At 36.1% G+C, this 22,360-nt stretch overlaps 1 protein-coding gene across 1 annotated transcript in view; it reads left to right on the top strand.

Annotated features, from left to right (window-relative positions):
* Positions 1–22,360, top strand: part of LCMT1 (leucine carboxyl methyltransferase 1) — a 106,461-nt gene that overhangs the window by 48,672 nt on the left and 35,429 nt on the right. The window contains exon 6 of the mRNA XM_044658186.1: positions 9,257–9,359. Within this exon, the coding sequence (XP_044514121.1) occupies positions 9,257–9,359 (103 nt within the window). The remainder of the gene's footprint in view (positions 1–9,256; positions 9,360–22,360) is intronic.

Below are 22,360 nucleotides of genomic sequence, written 5' to 3'. Positions count from 1 at the left end.
TCCAGGTGCCCTTACTGATTATTATTTTTATTGCATTATGATCTGAGAAGGTTACATTTATTATATCTGCTCTTTTGCATTTGTTTGCCATGATTCTATGCCCTATTACATGGTCAATCTTTGTAAATGTACCATGTGCAGCTGAAAAGAAGGTGTATTCTTTTTTGTCCCTATTTATTTTTCTCCACATATCAATTAGATCTAATTTTTCTAGGACTTCATTCATCTCTCTTACCTCTTTCTTATTTATTTTTTGGTTTGATTTATCTAGATCTGAAAGAGGAATATTTAGATCTCCCACTATTATGGTTTTACTATCTATCTCCTTCTTGAGCTCTGCCAGTTTCTCCTTTAAGAATTTGGATGCTATACCACTTGGTGCATATATATTGAGCGGTGTTATTTCCTCATTGTTTATACTGCCTTTAATCAGGATGTAATGACCTTCCCTGTCTTTTTTAATCATACCTATTTTTACTTTGGCTTTGTCAGAGATCATGATAGCCACTCCTGCCTTCTTTTTCTCATTTGATGCCCAAAAGATTTTGCTCATACCCTTAACCTTGAACTTGTGTGTGTCTACCCGCCTCATATGTGTTTCTTGTAGACAACCTATGGTAGGATTTTGGTTTCTGAACCACTCTGCTATTTGCTTCCGTTTTATGAGTGAGTTCATCCCGTTCACATTCACAGTTACAATTGTTAGTTGTGTATTCACTGACATTTTTTGTATCCTCCCCTAGACCCACTCCTTCTTATTGCACTATTTTCTTTTACACCAGTGGTTTGCTTTCAGCCAGTATCCCTTATCCCCTCCCTTGATTGACTTCCCTTTCTGTCCCCTCCCTTGTTGTTCCCTTCTTTTTGTTTTTTTTAAAGACCGAATGAATTCCCTCCCCCTTCTTCTTCCCTCCCTTTTTGGCCTCCCCACTCCCCTGCTCCCTTTGGTTTATCCCTTCTGACTTTCTCAGTAGGGTTAGATGGAGTTTTTTATCCAGATGGATAATAAAGCTACTCTTCCTTCTCCGGGTTGATTATACTGAGAGTAAGGTTTGATTATTACCTCTTAATGCTCTCTTCCTCTCCTTCTTATGGTAGTATTTATCCCCTCCCCTTCCCATGCCCTCTTTGTGTGTAATAGAATATCTTATTTTTCTTATTTACTCGGATTTTTCTTGGTGTCCCCTACTCTTCCTCCCCTCTTTCCCACCCCCCATGTCATCTTAGACCATTTAGTATCCTGTCCTCTCCCTATGAATTATTCTTCTGGTTGCTATAATAGTGAATATTATAATAGTGTATAGAGTTCACTACAGAGAATTATACATAGCATTTCTCCACCTAGTAATACAGATACTTAGCTCTTATTTATGCCCTTAAAGAGTCAAGCTTAAAAGACTATGAGTTTTCTTTCTTTTCCCTCTGTTTCTTATTTACCTTTTCATCATCTTTCTCTTGATATCTGTGGTTGAGTGTCAAACTTTCCAATTAGTCCCGGTCTCTTTTGTGCAAAAACTTGGAATTCTTCAATTTTGTTGAATGCCCATACTTTCCCCTGAAAGTATATGGTTAGTTTCGCTGGGTAGTTGATTCGTGGCTGAAGGCCCAGTTCTCTTGCCTTTCTGAATATTGTATTCCAAGCCTTGCGTTCTTTTAGTGTTGAGGCTGCCAGATCCTGTGTGATCCTTATTGGTGCTCCTTGATATTTGAATTGTCTCTTTCTGGCTTCTTGTAAGATTTTTTCTTTGACTCGAAAGCTCTTCAATTTTGCTATTATATTTCTGGGTGTTGACTTTTCTGGGTCCAGTTTAGAGGGTGTTCTATGGATCCTTTCAATGTCTATATTGCCCTCTTGTTGTAGAACTTCAGGGCAATTTTGCTGAATAATTTCTTTGAGTATGGAGTCCATGTTTTTATTAATTTCTGCCTTTTCTGGAATACCAATGATTCTCAAGTTATCTCTTCTAGACCGGTTTTCTTGGTCTGTCACTCTCTCCTTGAGATATTTCATGTTTCCTTCTATTTTATCAGTCTTTTGACTTTGTTTTATTTGTTCTTGTTGTCTTGAGAGATCATTGGTTTCTAAATGTTCGATTCTAGCCTTTAAGGATTGGTTTTCCTTTTCAATCTGGTCATTTTTGGTCTTCAGTTGTCTTGTCTCACTTTCCAATTGCGAAATTCTGCCTTTTAAACTGTTATTTTCTTGCCAGATTTCTTCCATCTTCCTTAGCATTTCATTTTTAAACTCTTCCATAACTTGTGACCAGCTTTCATTTTTTTGGGGAGGTTTGGATTTTTGTTTTCCCTCCTCTGTTGTCTGGATTTTCTCTGTGTAGAAGTTGTCCAGTGTTCCAGAGTTTCTCTTGATGGTCTTTTTCTTCTGGATTTCCTTATTGCTGGCCATTGTTAGCCCCGCCCCTTTTCCGCTTTGTCTTTGCACTCCGGGTCTGCCTGGGCCTTGCAAGCTTGGGGGGGGGGCCCTCCGGTCTCCTTGTCCTCGGGGTCAGGCCTCCTGGTAGTTCCCGGTCTGCCCCTCTGCCCGAGGTTCCTTCAGCAGTCTTTGGGGCTGCTTCCACAGCCGTGCTCAGGTCTGCACCGGGTCCTCACTGGAGGTCCAAGCCTGGGCTGGAGATCGTTATTCAAGCCTAGGGCACTGCCTTTGCCTGAGCTGATGCTCTTAGGGCCCTGCTTTCACCCCCCGCAGAAGGTAGTGAAAGTCCGTGGGCTGGAGATCTTTATTCGCACCTGAGGCGATGCCTTCAGTGCTTGGGAAAGGCTGTGTTTTAGGGGCCTTTGTCCTGGCCGGAGGCGGTGCCTTCACCCACGTGGGCGCTCAGGGAGAGTCCCAGCCACCTGGGGTCCCTCGTCTTGCAGCGCACAGGTACGGGCTCAGGGGCTGCCAGTGATTTTCTGGTTGCCCCAGTCCTGTTTACCCGCTTGTGCGGTGTGGGGGGTGGGGGAGGGGCTTCTTCCTCTCGTGTTTTAGTGTGAACTGTTTCACCCCTTTAAAGTGTAGAAATGCCCCGATTCTGCGTACCTTCAATGCTGCGCCCTGTTGTGGGGTTCCTTCGTTCCTCTGGACTCGTTTTTATTTCCCCTTGAGGGGTTCTATGTGGTTCGGTCAGGAGAGATCGAGCAGCTGCTCCTTACTCTGCCGCCATCTTAACCGGAAGTCTCTATTACCTGTAAGATACTTTTAAATGGCACCTCCCTGAATTCCAAACACACATTTCCCCCTGAGATCTGGCCAAAAAAAAAAAAAAAAAAAAAGGTTTGCCCTTTTTTCTTCACTGAATCTGTAAACATAGTCAACTTCTAAATTTCAGGAATTTGGGGGATAAAAGAAATGGGTAAAACTAGACACACTGACAAAAAGCCAATTCGGGGGCAGTCCCCTATTGGCATAAGAGTGTACATTCAAAACAAATGCATTCAACTCATTCAACTCCCCATAGTTCAAATCAACTGCACCCAAAGTTCAATTTTGATTTTTATGGTCCAGTGAAGGGTCTTTAGGCATCTTCATGGTGCCTTCACCAAACAGGTTCGTCATCTGGATTCTGGAGAGATGGCAAAATCCTTATCATGAAATTACTCTCAAAAGAATTTAAACTTTACATTATAGATTATAAAACATACATTTCCTTCTAAGAATTATACATTTCCCCCTGAAATGACTCCTAAAAGAGTTAAATATACATATATTTTTACATTATCGAATTTTAAAAAACATAACACACATCCCCCTGAGGAAAATTCTAAACAACACATTTCTCCCCTGAAAAGGGTACCTCAGGTCAGCTAAGGATGCATGGCTGAGTCACAGCGGTTGTATGAAATCAATTGGCAAAAGAAATAATAAAAAAAATAAAAAGAATAAAATTCAAATAAAAGGAGAAAAATTAACTTGCTAATGAAATGTAAGATGTGCAAAAAATGTAGGGAAAATAAACTTACAACAGCCTTTGAATCAAGGCCTAATTAAAGTGATTTAAGTAGTTTGCTATTACCCATTCAGGGCCAGGACTATAGAAAATTGCCATTCTATACATAGAGAAATAAGGGAAACGTCTCTCTCTGGTCTGATTTGCCTTCAACTTCTCAGGGAATGAGCCAATAAATAACCAATCTTAGGTGCTTTACTAGGAATCTACGTTAAAGGGGACCCTCATCCTATAAAGTGTTAGAAAAGACTGGGTCAGGCTCAGCTGGCTGGCTGAGTCCCACGGGAGGCAAAAACACGCTGTTGCTTTTAGCAAAAACATGGCGAGCAAAGGCACTATCCTTTTTAAAAAAAATTGCTCAAAATAGCTGAGCAAGATGGCCAAAAAGAACGCATGGCTATCGCTTTTGAGAGAAGGCTATCTGAAAAATTGAGAATCCGAAATTCAAACTTCTGGTTGCCATCAATGTTACGATTAAAAATGATAAAGCCTGATATTATAAGAGAAATTAATATTTTAATTGCCATGGCCATGTTGGTAAAATATATGTGCCCGTGCCTGGCTATCTTTTAAATTTACCGCCAGTGCCTATTCTGTCTCTCTCATACGCCAACCAGCCCACTCAGGTAACCAAGAGGCCTTCTCCAGGCCACCCTCCGAATTTAAGCTGCCCTCTACGTCCAAAAATCGGAAACTCATTGGATCATGGGGAATGAAGTCTCAAAGTCCCCATGTGTCCACAGGAAGTTTGTAAGATACTTTTAAATGGCACCTCCCTGAATTACAAACACACAACAGAGGTCAAGAAGGAAGAGGGTCTGAAAAAAAGGTTTTTGAGATTGGTGACACCCAGATAGTTGCTGACCTTGGGAGAGAGCAGTTTTATTACAATGGTCTAGATTGCAGAGTTGAAAACTGAGTAGATGGCAAGGTTTTCTGCAATCCACCACTACTTTGACAACACCTTCCCATCTTACTGTAAATTAGGTTCTTCAATATTCTTGAAGGCTCTAGCCTAACTATCCCTGCATAAATCCTATACTATCTCACTTTATTCTTCTTCTTTGCTGATGATGCTATTTTTTAGACTTGAAATTTTGTTCATTAATCTGTTCTTGGAATTTTTGCTCATCTTTTAAAGGCCAGTTCTAATCCCAGATCATTCATGTAAAGCCTTCCTTGATCTCTTTTGATTCCCTTTTTTAAAAAATAATTAACATATTTTTATACTCTCTTGTGGCACTTAGTTTTGTAGCTTTCTAACATACTTGGGTAATTTGTTGTATCATAGCAATCTATGTGTATACCCTATCTATTAGTTTGTAAGTTCTGTGAAGAGAGAGAGGGATGGTATCTTATTCAACTTTGTATCTTCCTTAGCACTGTGCTCTGTTTACAGTATACATTTAACACTAAATATTTGTTGAAATGGAGATTTCTAGAAGGTTGAGCTATATAGGAGAAGCAAGAGAGAAAGTTTATGGGAGAGTGGTTTTAGAAGAGTTTGGGGCTGGAGGTATAGATTTGGGAATATAGAAATTGCATGATTATTGAAGCTGTGGGAATAGCTGAAATCACTAAGGGAAAGGAGAAGAGAAACAAGAATTTATTTTGAGCATGTTTGTAGATGAATAGGAGGAAAGGTAAAAGATGTTTGAGAAATGGGGAATGAATAATAGAGCAAAGCTCTGAAGGGGGTAGAAAAAGCATGAGATAAAGGGTACAGGTAGAGATATTAGCTTTGGCATGGACATATAGTACCATTTTCCCAGAAACTGGAAGAAAGGATCTGCCAAGGTCTAACGTCAAGGAAGAAAGGCAAAAAAGAAGCTCTTTTTTGTTGGATGGCTTCTGTCAGTAAAATAAGAGGGGAATACCACCTAAAGGGGAAATGAGTAATTTGGAAGATTAGGAGAGTAATTAAAAGGATTAAGAAATTTTTAAAATAGGATTTCTTTTTAATATTGAAAGCTTGGTTGAGTTTGGTTAGAATGAATTTGCAATAGAACCAATGAATGTGGTTTTGTGATAGCTTCAGCAGATGAGGCAGATGGTAAGTTATCCAGGATGAGAAATGACCAGAAAGACCTTGGAACTGAATTGTTTGTGTTGCCATCAGTGTCCTTTACAGATCTTAAGTATAGGGAATCCCTATATTGTCTTATATTCAGCCTGAAATACTTCCATATTAATTATTGAAAATATGCTTTGTATTCTAATCTAGTATTATTTCCTATAAAAGATCTCTGCACACCTCACCCACGTTGTCTGACCTTTTTATTCAAATAACCTTCACCATCTGACCCAGTCTGTTCTCTTCTATTACTTCCTCTTTACAGACCAGATTGAAGTCTTACAGATTTATAGTTTTGTCTTGCCCACTCATCTCCTGTCCCCCCCTCCCCATATTTTCAAATCACTTGATTTTCCTGACACCTCCTCACTACTCTTTTTTTTGATTAGTTATCTTTTTTATGTATATATGCCTACTTTTCTTAATAAGACTTTTGAGGTAACTATCATATATATCAGATATTGTATACTTTGAAAATATTCCCCATAGCCTGTTATATTGAAACTCTGGGAGCTGGGAGTCTCACCGTTGATTGACAGGTGAAGACCATTGGACATCAGAATGTTCCCAGAGGCCATGAAGCCAGGGGAGAAAGCGGTTGGCCAGGGGGGATAAATACCCTGGAAGCCCTGGCTTTTTGGTTCCTTTCCTTTCATTTTCCCTTGGACCTGGGATCTGTAGACCCTGGTCTATTGGGATTTGAGACTTGCTTGGCTCAACCTTGCAAGAACTCGTGTCTTGTACCTCATTAACATTTGCCAACCTATATCCAGACCTTGAATCCTCTTATTCTACTGTCTTCTAGATATTTAGGAATTCAAACCATCTTTAGATATCTCAGTATCCCGGGGCCCGGGAGGGATCCGTGAAGTGGGCAGGAGAAGAAGAAGAGGGTGGAAAGGGGTGGATCCTGAAGGCTATATAGGCATAACATCTAGCAATAAGAAGAAGCTGAAAGACATCAAACAGCAGCTTGCTTTCTCTGGTTTGGCTGTGGCCAGGCTGAGCCAGAGGAGCTAATAACAAGCCAGAATCACTTACCTGCCTACAGCTCAGAGGGATTACTATTATCAAATTAGCTTAGGGTTTCCCTATTTCTCTTCCCATTTCCTAATACTCCTTTGCTAAATATAGATAAAGCTATTCAAGTACCTTCCTGAAATGGTTGTTTCATCACTTCTTTGGGAAGGGTGCAACGCAGTCAGATAAACGTGTCCAAGGCTAATAGAGCCCAATATCCATAATTAATCAACCCCAGGTGGGACCTGAAGGGATACCATCTACTGACCTGAAGGATCCTGCCTGGGCACTGTTACAAAGGAGGGAGGTGGTACAACATCTAGCTAGGTGGCAAGACTCAGGTGATCTTGCTCTAGCCACATATCTGGACTACCACTGCTGTCACCAAATTAAGAGTGGTAGTATCCAGTTTACCCTCTCTATCAGCACCTTTTTTATAACAAGCCCTAGCTTAACATATTAAATTGTATAATAATAATAGCAATTGTTAACATTTATTTAGTGCTTATTATGTGCCAGGCACTGTGCTAAGCACTCTACAAGTGAGGAAACTGAGGCAAACAAGTTAAACAGAAGTCAAGTGACTTGTCCAAGGTCTCACAATTACTAAATGTCCAAGGCCAAATTTGAACTTGTCTTCCTGATTTGAAGTTGTTTGTAGAGCCTTGCAGTGCTGTGTGCCCACTGCACCACCTACCTATCTCTCCCTTATATGTCATAGACACACAAATACTTGTTGGTCTTTATTGCTAATTGAATGTCTAAACCTAAAGGACACATTTTAAGAGCCCTGGGGGAATATGTAGCCAAAAATCTTTTTTAAACTTTTACAGTAAAAGCAACAAATTTGTTTTGAGCAATTTTGCTTTGATCCTTTTGTATATTTGATCTGTGAAGAATCAAAGACAAACTTTTCATTTAAATAATATGAAAAAAATCAGTTTCTAATATACAAGTTGATTTTTTTTATGAGCTGTGAACTGAGATCTAAAAGTAGATTTTATACATTTCCAAGGAGATTCAAGCTAGCTTGTGGATTTATGATTAGAAGCTACAGAGATAGTTGTCATAGATTTATTTATCTGTTATAGTTGTTTTTTTAATTTTTTTCTATTAAGAATAAATCAATGAAATGTATTTCCATAGTTTTAAGAGTTTATGTCCCTTTAGATTACTTATTTATTTATCAACATTTATTAAGTTACTTTCTGCAAGGTGAAACAAAAAGGTAAGGTACTAGTTGGCGGATAAAATAGAAGCAATGAAAGACCAGGTGTTTTCCTCTAAGGAACTTATTGGGTAGATGTAATTGACAACCACATGTCACAATTGAAATGTATATTTTGAAACTGTATTTTGTCACAAAGTGAATGTTTTAAAACTTTTGTAAAGAATATATAAACCTATTTCTAAATTCTGAAAGCACATTTATAATTAAAATTTCTTTCTCTCAGCACAATGTGTATATAATTATTGCATAGGCCAAAGCGGTATTGGTTATGTTAGATATAGGCCTCAAATACATTCTTGTTTTTCAGAATAAGTTCTTAACCATTTATGATACCAATCTTCTCTCTTCCTCATCTTGTTTTCCTACCACAAAGCTGGCTTCTAATGAATTTTTTTTTTTTGCTTGACTTCTGGTCACAAGGATGCAAATAGTAATCTACATTACTATTATTAGGGAAACCTGGAACAAACAAAACCATTTCATACATTAAAAGTCTTTGAACCCAGATGATGTCACTCCCACAGTTGATAATGTTGTCTGTTGTGTTGCTTTTGGTAGATCTCTGGGTGATTTGTCTTGCTTTCTGATGCTTGAATTACGTTAAAGGAATTCATAATGCAGCTCTTGGATAGTGGTTGTGATGGTCTTAAAAAACCATGGGATAAAAGAAGGTAGGGGAAATTTAGAAGTAAAATAGAGTAAATAAATCTTTTTTTGTAAAAAAGAGAATAAAACAAAAATCATAGCAAAGAAATTATTTTTGACATATATAATTTCAAGATTTTTATTAGCAAAAGAATCTTAGCTTAAGTAATTTCTTATAGAACCTTGTTAAGAATTGGAGGGAGCACTTGTCTATTCTAGAAGATCATTGGGAAAGATGTATATTTAGGAGGCTGAGGGGCTTTAAAATTTTTTTTTAAGTTTTAAAAAAATTTATCTCACTATAGAGAAATAGTTGCATTTTATACCTTTTTCTGTTTACAGATGGACATGTCTTGGATTCAAAGAGATTTGCCATTGTGGGAGCAGATCTCAGAGACTTAAACAAGATGGAAGAGAAACTAAAGAAATGTAACATGAATACACAGTGAGACTTTTTTTTTAAAATCTCATATATTTTTTGTGGCATTAATACTGAAACAAGTAAAGTTGGAACTAGAAGTGCTGTATGATTATATTTTTTTATCTCAGTGATCATCATATCACTATTTTTAAGTATGAGGTTTGGAATTTTAAGAATTAAGGAAATTACATTAGTTTAGGACATATCATCTTCTTCAGTATAGGCAATACTTTATCCTTACAATTAGTAATAATTGTTAATTATTTTTATATTGATATGCTGTCTTTTTCTCTTTGATTAGATTACCTCCACCTAACCTTGCTTTTAATATTATACTTTTTTTTGTTCATATAATTTTAGAACTGAAGGAAGCAATGAAGAATATGTATATAATTGTAGAATTTTAGAGTTGGAAAGGACTTGAGAGTTTATCTAGTTCAGTTTACAGCCTCTGTTGTAAACCAGTGTGGTATAAGTGTTTAGAAAGCCAGTCTAGCAGTCAGGAATATTGATACCATTCCCCTGATTGCACACTAATGTTGTAGGCTGGGGCATGTCACTCAGTGCCCCAGTCAACTTGGAGATTCTGTAAATCTTAGAGCAGTTGTTTATCCACACTGATAAAGGAAATTTCCTTCCTGGGAGTAACTTAAACCAGTGAAAGCATTGACCTGGACCAAATATATACAAAACACTATACCAGGCACTAGGGATTCAAAGACAGAAAGAAAACACTGACTTTCTCTAATACCTGAAATATTTTCTCTGTTTCTCATTTCTTTTTTAAACCCTTGTACTTCGGTGTATTGTCTCATAGGTGGAAGAGTGGTAAGAGTGGGCAATGGGGGTCAAGTGACTTGCCCAGGGTCACACAGCTGGGAAGTGGCTGAGGCCGGGTTTGATCTGTTTCTCATTTCTGAAGATTCCCACTGACACTTAAAGTCCATTTGAAATGCAGAATCCTCTATGAAACTTTGTTTGATCCAGGAGTATTGCTTTTCTCAGAGTATACATACTTCTGAAAGATACATACATACATATGCATGCTGTAATCTCTCCCTAAATTTGTGTATTTACAAATTTAGCATTTTATTTCCCATGCCCTCACCTGGGGGAGCATTAGGAAAGACTTCCTAGTGGAAAAGACACCTTAACTGAATTGTGAAGGAAAATAAGGTAGGCTGTGCAAAGGTGTGGGCATGGGAGTTAAAATGCTAAATTCCAGCAATGGGTAGTAAGCATACTTGGATGAAATCTCTATACTTAAACCAGTCAGACCAGCAAGTATTTATTAAGTGCTTATTATGTATGAGACTGTGCCAGGTGCTGGGAATGTGTAAAGGCAAAAGTAAAACAATCCCTGTTCCCCAAGGAGCATTACCTTACATCTATTGGGAAGCAACATATATATATATATATATATATATGCAAAATCAATAATAAATAATATGATGTAGGGAAGACTACTGAGAGGGTCAGGAAGAGGCTTTTTGCAGAAGAATGGGATGCTTAAACTAAGCATTTAAGGAATCTAAGGAGTCTAAGAGTTAAAGGTGAGAGAGGTGGTACATAAGAGCCAGGACAAAAATAATCAAGAGACAAAGTTTTATATGGGAGGAACAAAAAGGAAGTCAGTTTGGCTAGACTGTTGAGTGCATAAAGTGCATATATGTAATAAGTCTGAAAGAGGTAGGGACTAAACTAAAAAAGGCTTTAGAAGCCAGATAAAGAAATTTGGGATGTAAATGCCTGATCTCACTATCACTCTTCTCCCATATTCAATCTATGGCAAGGGCAATCTGCTTTACCTTTGCAACATTTCTCAAACATGTCTCCTTATTTGTTGTCTTATGTGAGTACCACCTTTCATCCCACTCCTGGACAGGAAATAGTCTGCTGGTTGGACTATTTGCCACTTCAGCCTGTCCTCTGTTCAGCTACTTATGTGATTTTCCAAAAGTTAGGTCATCATGCTACACTGTCTTGTAAAGTCTAGTGGCTCTCTATCATTTGCAGATAGAATACAAAAGCCTTTTGGTGTTCAAATCTCTTTATATACCCTTCCCCCATAACTTGCTTTTATTCTTATACCTTATACTCCTCCACGTACTGCTCATTCCTATGACACTTGGCCGTTCAGCTGTTCCATGAATAAATCATTGTCTCTTAGGTCTGGAAAATTTTTTTGACTTTTTTTCATGCCTAGAATGCTCTTCCTCCTCATCTTTCCTCCTGGCTACCTTGGCTTCTTTTAAGTATCAACTAATATCTTACCTTCTACAAAAAGACTTTCTTAATTTCTCTTAATTCTCATGCATCCCCTCTATTAATCATTTTCCATTTATCTTGTTTATAACTTATTTGTTCATCATTGTTGGCATATTGTTGCCTCCATCAGATTATGAACTCCTTAAGAGCTGGGTCTTTTCTTTTGCCTTTCTTTGCATCTCTAATGCTTATTGATTGGCTGAATTACTATTTGATTTAGAGAAGCACCTTAAAGTGGTGGATAGATTACTTTGATTTAGAGTCATGAAGATCTAGGTTAGAATCCTGCTTCAAACTCTAGCTTTGTGACCTTGGGCTACTTAACTTCTCCATTTTTCAGTTTCATTATCTGTAAATGACTCAGTGACATAGATGATCCCTTCTAACTATCTGTTATCTGATAATCCTATAATAGGTTGTCACTAATTACATAATAGGGATTTGATCCAGTTGGACCTGAGCGGATAGTGGATTGGAGAGGAGAGAGACTGGATGCAAGAAGAATGGTTTCATGTTTTTAAAATAGGGAATAGAAGTAGATTAGAGTGACATTATAGAGTGTTTTAAATGACAACTAAAGGAGTTTGCATTGATTTATTCTAGAAGTATTAGATAATCATTCAAGAATTTAGGGGAAGGAATTGAAATGTTTAGGACCATAGAGTGATTATTTTGGATGCAATATGGAGTATGGATTGGATTAGAACAAGACTAGAAGCAGGGAGATCAATTGGAGGGCTCTTGTAGTAATCTAGGTGAGAAGTGATGACAACCTGATCTAGGTTAGTGGCCATGTGAGTAGAGAGAAGGGACCAGTACATAAAATGTGAAAGTAGAATCAGCAAGTCTGGAGAACTGATAAGAGGATTGGGGAAGAAGAAAAAAAATGACTCAGAGATTACAAACCTGGAAAACTAGAAGGGAAAACTTCAACAGGAATAATAAAATTTGGAAAATAGCTAGATTTGCCAACGAGAGGGAGCAAGGAAAAGAAGTTCTGTTTCAGAAATGTTGAATTGTTGATGATGGTAGAAATTGTAAATGAAGGTACTCAACAGGCAGTCAAAATTGTGGGATTGGCGTTACAGAAGAGATTGGTGATATGTGGATAGATTTAGGATTTACCTATGGTCAGTCAGGCTAGCAACAAGCATTTATGAAGTACTTACTCTGTGCCATGCATTGTGGATACAAAGAAAGACAAAACTAAGATCCTTGCTTGATGCATAGAAATGGTCATTGAAATCATGGGAGCTAATGAGTCTATCAAAGATTCCCAGAATCTTATTCTTAGACTGTAAGAGATGGATAATAATTTAGAATAGAAAACATAGGAGTGCTATGGTATGTAGTAGAACCTGTAGGTGTTCAGTGAAAGAGAAGAGAGTTTCTAGAAGGAGGTCAAAGGTGTTTAAAAACTGCAGAGATCCATGAAGATGAGAACTGAGAAAAGATCATCATGTCTAATTAAGAAATATTTGTAATCTTTGAGAAATTCGAGTCAAGTTATGGGATCAGAGACCACATTGCAAGCAATTGAAATACTGAAAGTGAAAAAGAGGAAGAAGTGCAGGAAGAAAAGTGTGAAAGAGAGGAAAGCTGTCATGATGGTTTGAGGAGTCAGTGTCAAGTAAAGGCTTTTAAGATGGGAGAAACCTAGGAATATTTGTAGGCAGAGGTCGATAAGGAAAGACTGATAATGAAAGAAGCAAAGTGCAGGAACAAATTTCCTAGAGAAGATGGGAAGAAATGGGATCAAGGACACAATAGGAGTATAATCCTTGTTAGGGAGAAAGGTTGTGTCTTCCTCAGATACTGCAACAGAGGAGAGAATAAAATAGGGGAGAAGAGGGAGTGTATTGTTGGCTTTTTCTCAGTAAATTGGAACCAGATTGATTAGAGGAATTTGGGGAGGGAATAGCATAGGGCAGTGTTGGGTAAACTATTCCCCTCGGGTCAGATACAGGCCATGGTTTGCCCATCACTGCCTTAAGCAATTTCCTAATCACTACATCTGGCTGGGAATAGTTTGCCCATCACTGGCATAGGGGATTTGGGGAAAGATATGGTGTAAATGTTGTGATGGTTTGTTCATGGAAGAATAAAAGGTTTGTTTTATAGCAAGAAGAGTCTATCAAAGATTATTTTTAAATGGCTCTATATTCTCATTCACTGCAGATTAACCCAGCCAGCTCTTCATTTTGTGAGATTCTTGCTTATAATATTTTTAATGACTTCTCAATAAAGGATAAACTAGAGGCAACTGGTATCACAGTGGATTGAATGATAGCCCTGTAATTAGGAAGACCCAAATTCAAATATAGCCTCAGATATTTTCTCCCTTTGTCCCCCTGACAAAGTCATTCAATCTGTTTGCCTCCGTTTCCTTAGCAGTAAAATGAGAATAATAATAGCATCTATCTCCCATGATTGTTGTCAGAATCAAATGAAATAATAATTGTAAAGCACTTAACACTGTGCCTGGTACATAGTAGATGCCAAATAAATGTTAACTATTATTATTATTATAATAAACTTGATGTTCTGGAGACCTTCTAGGTTTATTTTATATCTTATGGGCACAAGTTCTAGAGCTCTTTACCCTGTTATCTCTTATTTTTAACATGACTTGACCTACTTTTTTGGATCACATATTTCTTCTCTGATAATCCTTTTTATCAGTTCTTTTAAAGGTCATCATTGAGAATACAATGCAATCTATTTGTGCCCTTCATGTATCTCTTCTACCCACTGAGTCACTTGATACTTGAGTTCTTAAAAAAAATTATTTTGAACTCTTCCCTAGCAACAAGGAAGCTTTGTTAAACCAAAACCCTGTCAGTGTCTAACAATGCTTATTCAGTTATAGGCCATCACTTCTTTGTCAAGAGGAGGATTGTTGTTTTTTTACTATCAGTCCACTGAAGTCAAGCTTGGTCATTGCATTAACCAGTTATAATGTCTTTCAAGGTTGTTTTCCTTTAAACTACATGGCCATTTTTTAAATTGTTCTCTTAACCAGGAATGCTTACTACATTCTATGCCAATTTATGCATATTTTCCAAAGTTTCTCTGAATTATTGTCTGTTTATTTTAGTTCATTCTATTACATTCATCTTAATCAGCAAATAGTTATTGATCACCTACTATGTGATGGGCATTGTACTAGATTCTAGGAGTACCAATTCAATGACTAAAACAGTTTCTACTTTCAAAAAGCTTATGTAACAGGGAAGCGACAGGTACATATTTAAGTTTATAAAGAACATGTATAAAGATACTAAATACAGAGTAGTTAAGTACAGGATATCTGAGAATGGGGGTGGTGCAAGTAGCACAGTGGGTAGAGTGCTGGACCTGGAGTTAGGAAGACTTGGGTTCAAATCTGGCCTCAGATATATGTGACACTGGGCAAGTCACTTAAGCCTTTTGCCCCTAATTTCCTTTTCTGTAAAATAAGTTGGAGAGGGAAATGGCAAACCACTCTAATATCTTTCCCAAGAAAATCCCAAATGGGGTCATGACTGAAAATGACTAATAAAATAACTAACAACTAAAGAACAACACAAGACTAAATCGAGAACTGAGAAAATTCTGTTTTAGGGAGTTATGGGGCTGAATGGATAAGAGTACTGGGCCTAGAGTGAGATACACTTGAGTTCAAATCCAACCTAAGACATTAACTATGTGACCCTGGGCAAGTTGCATAACTTCTGTTTGCTTTAATCCAATAGAGACGGAACTGGCAAACCACTCTAGTATATTTGCCAAGAGAATCCCATGTACAGTATGGTCCTGTACAGTTGGGACTGCACTGTGGAGGACTTTAAAAGCTAAATAGAAGAATTTATATTTGACCCTAGAGGCTATCCAGAGCCATTGAGGTTGATTAAGTTCAACATAAGAACTATCAAATACCTTAAATAGCAAGATAGGGAGACCAATTAAAGGGCCATTGCAATAATTTAAACAAGAGGTAATGATATCCTGAAGTAAAAGTATAACTCTATGAGTGAAAATAAGAGTGGGTGCAAGAGACACTGTAGAATAAGCAGCAGCAAAATTTTACCACTGACTGGATATATAGGGTGAGAGAAACTGAATTGAAGGATAATACTGATGATGTTTGATGAAAACTACATAGCACGAATGAATTTAAAATATATTCCATGGAGCTAAGAGCCAACTTGGGATTATTAGAATCACTCTTCACTTTCCCAGATGAAATCCAGGCTATTTTCTTCCTCCTGTTAATTACTGTATCTTACTCATTGTCCATCTGATATGCTGAATCCATGGGCTGGCTATTCAGATGCATATCATGGATTATTAATTGATCATTAAGGATATGTCATATTTTTCTTAGACTTGATACAGCTTGTTTAATTCCATTCCAAATAAGAGCATCTGGAGAAGTCTTCTTTCCTTAGGGGAATCCCATTGACATTTTGACCTCGTTTAGGTCATCTTCAATGAAAATAGTAAATATCTTTGGTGAGCATACTTGATCAATTCAGGTACCTGGGTGCTTAAATCTCTGCTAATTTGAGTCCCTAGGAGCCTCTTTGAAGTCACATTTGGTTCCTTATCCTTTGCTTGATTTCAAAATGGCAGGTGATAACAAAAATATCTCAGGAAAGTAATAACTGGATTGTGCTTTAAGCTCAAGGTCAGACTTGATATTAAAACTGCTGGTTCTGGTGGGGTTCTTGGCAGTGAAAAACTTAATGTTTAGGTGTTTGATAGTTATTGAGGTCTTAAGTGGTATTTCTCAGACTTTTCATTGAAACTGGATGGATAGAGTAATTGCTGCTTTTGCTTGCAAGATAGTAGGTTCTAGGTCAGGGATGCCTTTACTAAGATCCTCAAATTTACATAAGACCTGGATTAGGGCCTCACCTTCCCAGGTTCAGGGATTTAGAAGGGATCAGTAATTGTAGGGACCTTGGTAGCATATACAGACCCACCTATCTGGGCCCTCTGTGGTAATGGTGGGCTAAAGTAGTGGTATTTTTTCAATTGGTTTGATGACAAAGACCAGAATTGGTCTTGTCTTCACACATGACATTATGTTCTGGTGTGAGGATATGTCCAAATTGGTTTACTTTGAGGGACCAGGTGCAGATATCTAACCTTACCAGTTAAGTGATGTGTAACTTTGGGGAAGTTGTTTCTGTTCCTAGCACCTCATTTTCCTTACCTATAAAGTAGTGTTTGGATAGCACCAGATATCTAGCTTTACAGTCCTTGGATACTAATCCCAACAAGGGGTTATCCTTAATGGCTTCCATCTAGTCCATTTTTTTGCAGATGAGGAAACTGAGAGAAGGGATGTTGTAATTTATGTAATATATTGTATATAAAGTTTAGTGGCAGAACTCAAGTGTCCTGAGATCTTTCTGCTGTATCTTGTTTCTTTATATCAGTGGAGATTTTCCCTGCTAATGTTTAGATATCATACTTCTTCCATGGCACATTTGGGAAATAAACAGTAGCAGATAATTCATATCTCTTTTGAAGCATCTGTAATATTCTCCTAAAGATCTAAGATGAGAGGAAAAGAAAACTTTAAAAATAAATATAGTTTTCTGGGTGTCCATTTTTCCTATACTGACTGGTTCTATTCTCCCCCCCCCCCCCCCCGGCCCATCTCTGCTATTTTGCTAAGTGTAAGATGAAATCTCAGTTATTTTGATTTGTATTTTTCTTAGTATTAGTGATTTAAATCATTCTTTTATATGGTTGTTAATAGTTTGCAGTGATTTTTTAAAATTTGAAAACTATCTCTTTTTACTACTTACTTGGATATCAGACCCTTATATTTGTGTTTTTAAAATTTTTGTTTTTAATTTTATTTTTATTATCATGCAGAACACACTTCCACATTGGTCATTGTTTTAAGAGCACACTCGTAAAAAACCAAAACCCCAAAATAAAACCATAAACGGATGTGAAAGATAGTATGCTTTGTTCTGTACCCATCCAACTCCAACAGTTCTTTCTCTGAAGGTGGATATAGCATTCCTCAATGTAATCTTTCAGGATTGTCTTAGAATATTGCATCGCTGAGAGTAGCCAAGTTTTCATAGTTGATCCTCATACAATATTGCTGTTCCTGTGTACTATATTCTCCTGGTTCTGCTTATTTTGCTCAGCATCAGTTCCTGCAGATCTTACAGCTTTTTCTGAAATCATCTTGCTTATCATTTCTTATAGCACAATATTATTCCATCAGATATTATTCCATCACCAACATGCACCACAATTTATTCAGCCATTTCCCAATTGATGAACTTCTCAATTTCCAAATCTTTGCCACTACAAAAAGAGCTGCTATAAATATTTTTGTACAGGTATGCCCTTTCCCCTTTTTTATTATCTCTTTGGGATATAGACCCAGTATTTTCCTCAGTGAATTACTTTCCTTCTTATTCTTTTTGGATTAATCTTGTTTGTATTAAAGCTTTTCAGTTTTGTGTGTATTAGTGGCATACAGGAATCTTGTAATCCCCTGAACCAGAACCATCCTATGTACATGTGAACTGATAGGCCTTTTCCCTCTATGAAGCTTTAAAAGGAATTAGGTGCATAAAAATAATTTTTGTGAAATATTTTAGCATTGCAATAGGAGAGAATTACTAAAAATTTATTTTGTGTTTGGTAATTTTTTTCTTTTTTTTTTTAACTTTAATTTTTTCATATTTTTATTTACATGTTTGCCTTTCTCCAAAAACAGTTCTGCTTAGATATCCTTTACTGTGCAGTTATTAGTCCTTTGTGTCAGGGAATAATTATCTTCCAAGTGTGAAAAAGGAGAGAGACGCAGTAAACTAATCTGCATGAATATTTTACTCTCATAGCTATTCTCCTTAGAGCCTCTGTTTTGCCTGCACATCACTTGTCTTCCTTCTGACCCTAGTTTTTGTCATTTCTTCAGAGACTTGAGACTCAGTCTTCACAATTCTAGTTCATATCCAGAAGGGGGAGATATGTCCCTTATTCCCCTGTTGGAATTCTGATTATATTTTATCCAGAATATATTTTATATTTACTGAATATAGAAATATTGAAACATGGCAATAAGACTTTGGGTATTTTATATGTTTAATAGCAATTTCTCCGAATGTGGTGAACAACCTTTGAAGATGATACACCACATTGCTTCTGTGGGAACATGAATTTGGAGGGAATTCCAAAAAATATATTTATATTGCTCATCCCTAATGGGCTGTAATGTAATTTAGGAGATTATAACCTTATAATATGTAAGTTTTTTTCTTTAAAAATTTTGACACGTTTTGTTCTTATGTCACCATAATTTTTTATTTAAAATTTTTTCAATTAATAAGCACTTATTTTCTCTTTCAGCCTTTCTCTCCCCATTGAAAAAAAATAGAAAAACAAAACTTTTGCAACAATATGCATAGTCGAGTCCAGAAATATGTGTGTTTCATCCTCCATATTTAGTCAGTTACCTTTCTGTCAAGAAGTAGGTAATGTTCTTCATTTTAAAAAAATTATTATTTTGAACTTGACAAGCCAGTGAACACAAACAATAATAAGAGCTGGCTTTTATTTAGATAAGTGCTTTAAAGTTTGCATATTATCTCATTTAATCTTCACAACAATCTTACTGTTATTATCTCCATTTTGAAGATGAGGAAAATGAAGATAAGAGAACTTAAGTGACTTGCTTATTAATACACAGTTGGTAAATATTTTGGGCCAGATTTGAATTCAAAACTTATTAACTCCAGGTCCAGTACTTTATCTACTGCACAACCTAGCTGCCTGTTACACTTTATCTACTTGAAACAAAGAATAGAAAAAGAGTATTTTATAGAAATCACTAATCTCCTTACATAAAGCTTGTTTTTTTAAAGTTTGTAATAAATCCAGCACATTAGTTACAAAACCTTTCCTATTTATTTGTGTTATCTACAATTCCTTCTGTGTACTTAGAAAAATACTTCATTGACACCATTGCTTCATTTCTGATTATAACCGTATGCCTTCCTCTATCTAATGAACTATCTCTCTCATAACACAGATTTAAAAAGAAACAGAAAAAAACAATTCACCCAAACTATTCAACATATCAGCTGAATCTGACACTGTTTTTTTTCCAAACATAAAACCATAACTGATTAAACCTGGTTATAGGAGAAATGACAAAAATCCAAGGAATAACATCCAAAAGTATATGAAATAAGTTCCTTAGATTCATATACCAAGATAGTGAAGCTTAAGATGAGCTCTAGAATTTCCACATTGCAAAATACATTAATACATATTTAAAAGAGATAATGTGATGAAATAGGTAGAGAGCTAGTAGGAAAACTAGGGAGACCTAGATTCAAGTTCCGCATCTTTGGGACTCTGCAAGTCATTTAAAGAAGTGCTGACCTGCAGTGGTAGAGGGAATTTTCTTACTAGGGAGTTCTCTATACTAGTGAAATTGTAGGTATGATCCCTAAGTTTTAAAAACTCAAACTGCTTCAGAATAAAGCATTAGAGTATAGATGTCATTTTTAATGATTTTCTAAAAATTAAATTTAAATCATTGCTCATTGTTCAGTTAAATTCAAGTTGCATAAATGTAATTTAAAAAAATTATTAATGTTTTATTTTAAATGTAATTACATGTAAAAATTTTTTAATTTAAATTTTCTTTAAGTTTGAGCCAAATTCTCCCTCTCCCCTTTCCTTGAGATGGCAAATAATCTGATAAATATTTTACATATATAATGGTATAAAACATCTCTCCATATTAGTCCTTTAGTGAAAGAACTTGGACAAAAGAAAGAAAAGTAGAGAAATAAGTGAAATATAGTATGTCTTGTTCTGCATTCAAACTCCATCAGTTCTTTCTCTGGAGGCAGATGGCATTTTTCATCATGAGTCCTTAAGGATTTTCTTGGTTTACTGTATTTCTTTATATATATATATATATATATATACACATACACATATATTTTTTTTGATCACTGTATTCCTAGGAATAGCTAAGTCATTCATAAATGTTCATCACATAATATTGCTGTTACTGTGTACAATGTTTTTCTGGTTCTGCTCACTTTGCATCAGTTCAATTACGTCTTTCTAGGTCTTTCTTAAATCATTCTTCATATTATTTCTTAGAGCCCTGTAGTATTCCATTACACTCATATGCCACAATTTATTCAGCCATTCCCTAATTGATGGACATCAAAAAACATCTACTATAAATATTTTTGCATAAATAGATCCTTTTTTCCTTTTTAAAATCTCTTTGGGATATAGACTGAATAGTGGTATTGCTGGGTCAAAGGATATGCACAATTTTAAAGCGCTTATAAAATGTGATTTTAAAAAAATTAATTTTTTTGGGTTTGTATCATTTTAATTTTCTTTTATATCCCTAACTCTCCCACCCAAAGAGTCAGCCGTTATAATACAAAATAAAAAAGAGAGGGGGGAAAAAGCAATTCAGCAAAACTCACCAACACGTCACTCAAGTCTGACAGTAAAGTCAGTGTTCCATGTCCATAGTCCTTTAGCTCACCAAAGAAGGCAAGGGTTACTGTTGGAGCTTATATATCATTACATATCCCTGTAATGATTAGGTAAATTGAACTCTGGATTCTGTTTACTTCTCTTTGCATCAATTCAGATAAATCTTCCTGTACTTTCTTGTATTCTTTATATTCATTGTTTCTTAACAATAGAGTTATATTCCTTTGCATTAGTATATCACAGTTTGTTTAGCCATTTCTCAGTCAGTGGGCATCAACTAAAAACAATCATCCAGTTCTTTTGTTATCTAGAAAGTGCTGTCATAAATATTTTGGTATATATAAACTTTTCTTTCAATTTTTGGCCTCTTTAATGTATATAGAATAGAAGTATAAATAAAGAACTCTGGAACACAAGTATCTTTATCTCAGTCTTCTGAATATGGGATGTATCTGAGGCTCTGCCCTCTGTTCTCTCTCTAGGCTGCCTCTTTTATATTTTGCATTCTTTTCTCAAAACCTCAACCATCAATTTTATGCAGGATAGAATAGTTGAAGGAAGAAAAAATTCTAGTCTAGAAGTCAGAAGGGCCAGGTAATATACCCAAGTGTCTCTTACTAGCTTTTTGACCCTTAAACTTTAGTATTCTCATTTTTAAAAAGGGAAAATAGCCCTATTTATTTCATACGTTATTAGACTCACATAGGATTTGAAAATTATAAATATTCTATATAGTTGTAAGATATTATGTATTTGAATTACATCTTTATTTCCAGCTTTAACCCTTTCCTGCATTCTAATCTTACATTTCCAGGTGCCTGTTAAGAAATTCACACTTGGCTTTTCTATCACTGTAAAGCTGAATTTATCATCTTCCCCTTCTGACTTATGTATTTAAAAGTGTTTCTTTGTATTACCCATAATATCTTTTTTAAAAGCATATTTATTTTTATTTGTAACTATATAAGATGTAACATAATATGTATATTATAAATATATGATATAATATATGTGGCTATCCAAGAGAAACAAATTCTCACATTAGTTATATCCCCAAATCTATGTCTTCTTCTTTCTTCTCCCCTTCCCTTTCATCCCTTGCCCCTCCCCAAGAAGGCAGGAATGTTATTTAGGTTGTACATATATTATCATATAATACATATTTCCCTCTTCTTCATGTGAAATAAGATACATATTGCTTACACTAGAAAAAAATTCTTGGAGGAAATAAAGTGAAGCATAATATATTTCAATCTGCATTC

Source organism: Gracilinanus agilis, chromosome 1 (assembly GCF_016433145.1).
Source record: "Gracilinanus agilis isolate LMUSP501 chromosome 1, AgileGrace, whole genome shotgun sequence".
Lineage (NCBI taxonomy): Eukaryota > Metazoa > Chordata > Mammalia > Didelphimorphia > Didelphidae > Gracilinanus > Gracilinanus agilis.
This window is presented reverse-complemented; position numbering and strand designations above follow the sequence as displayed.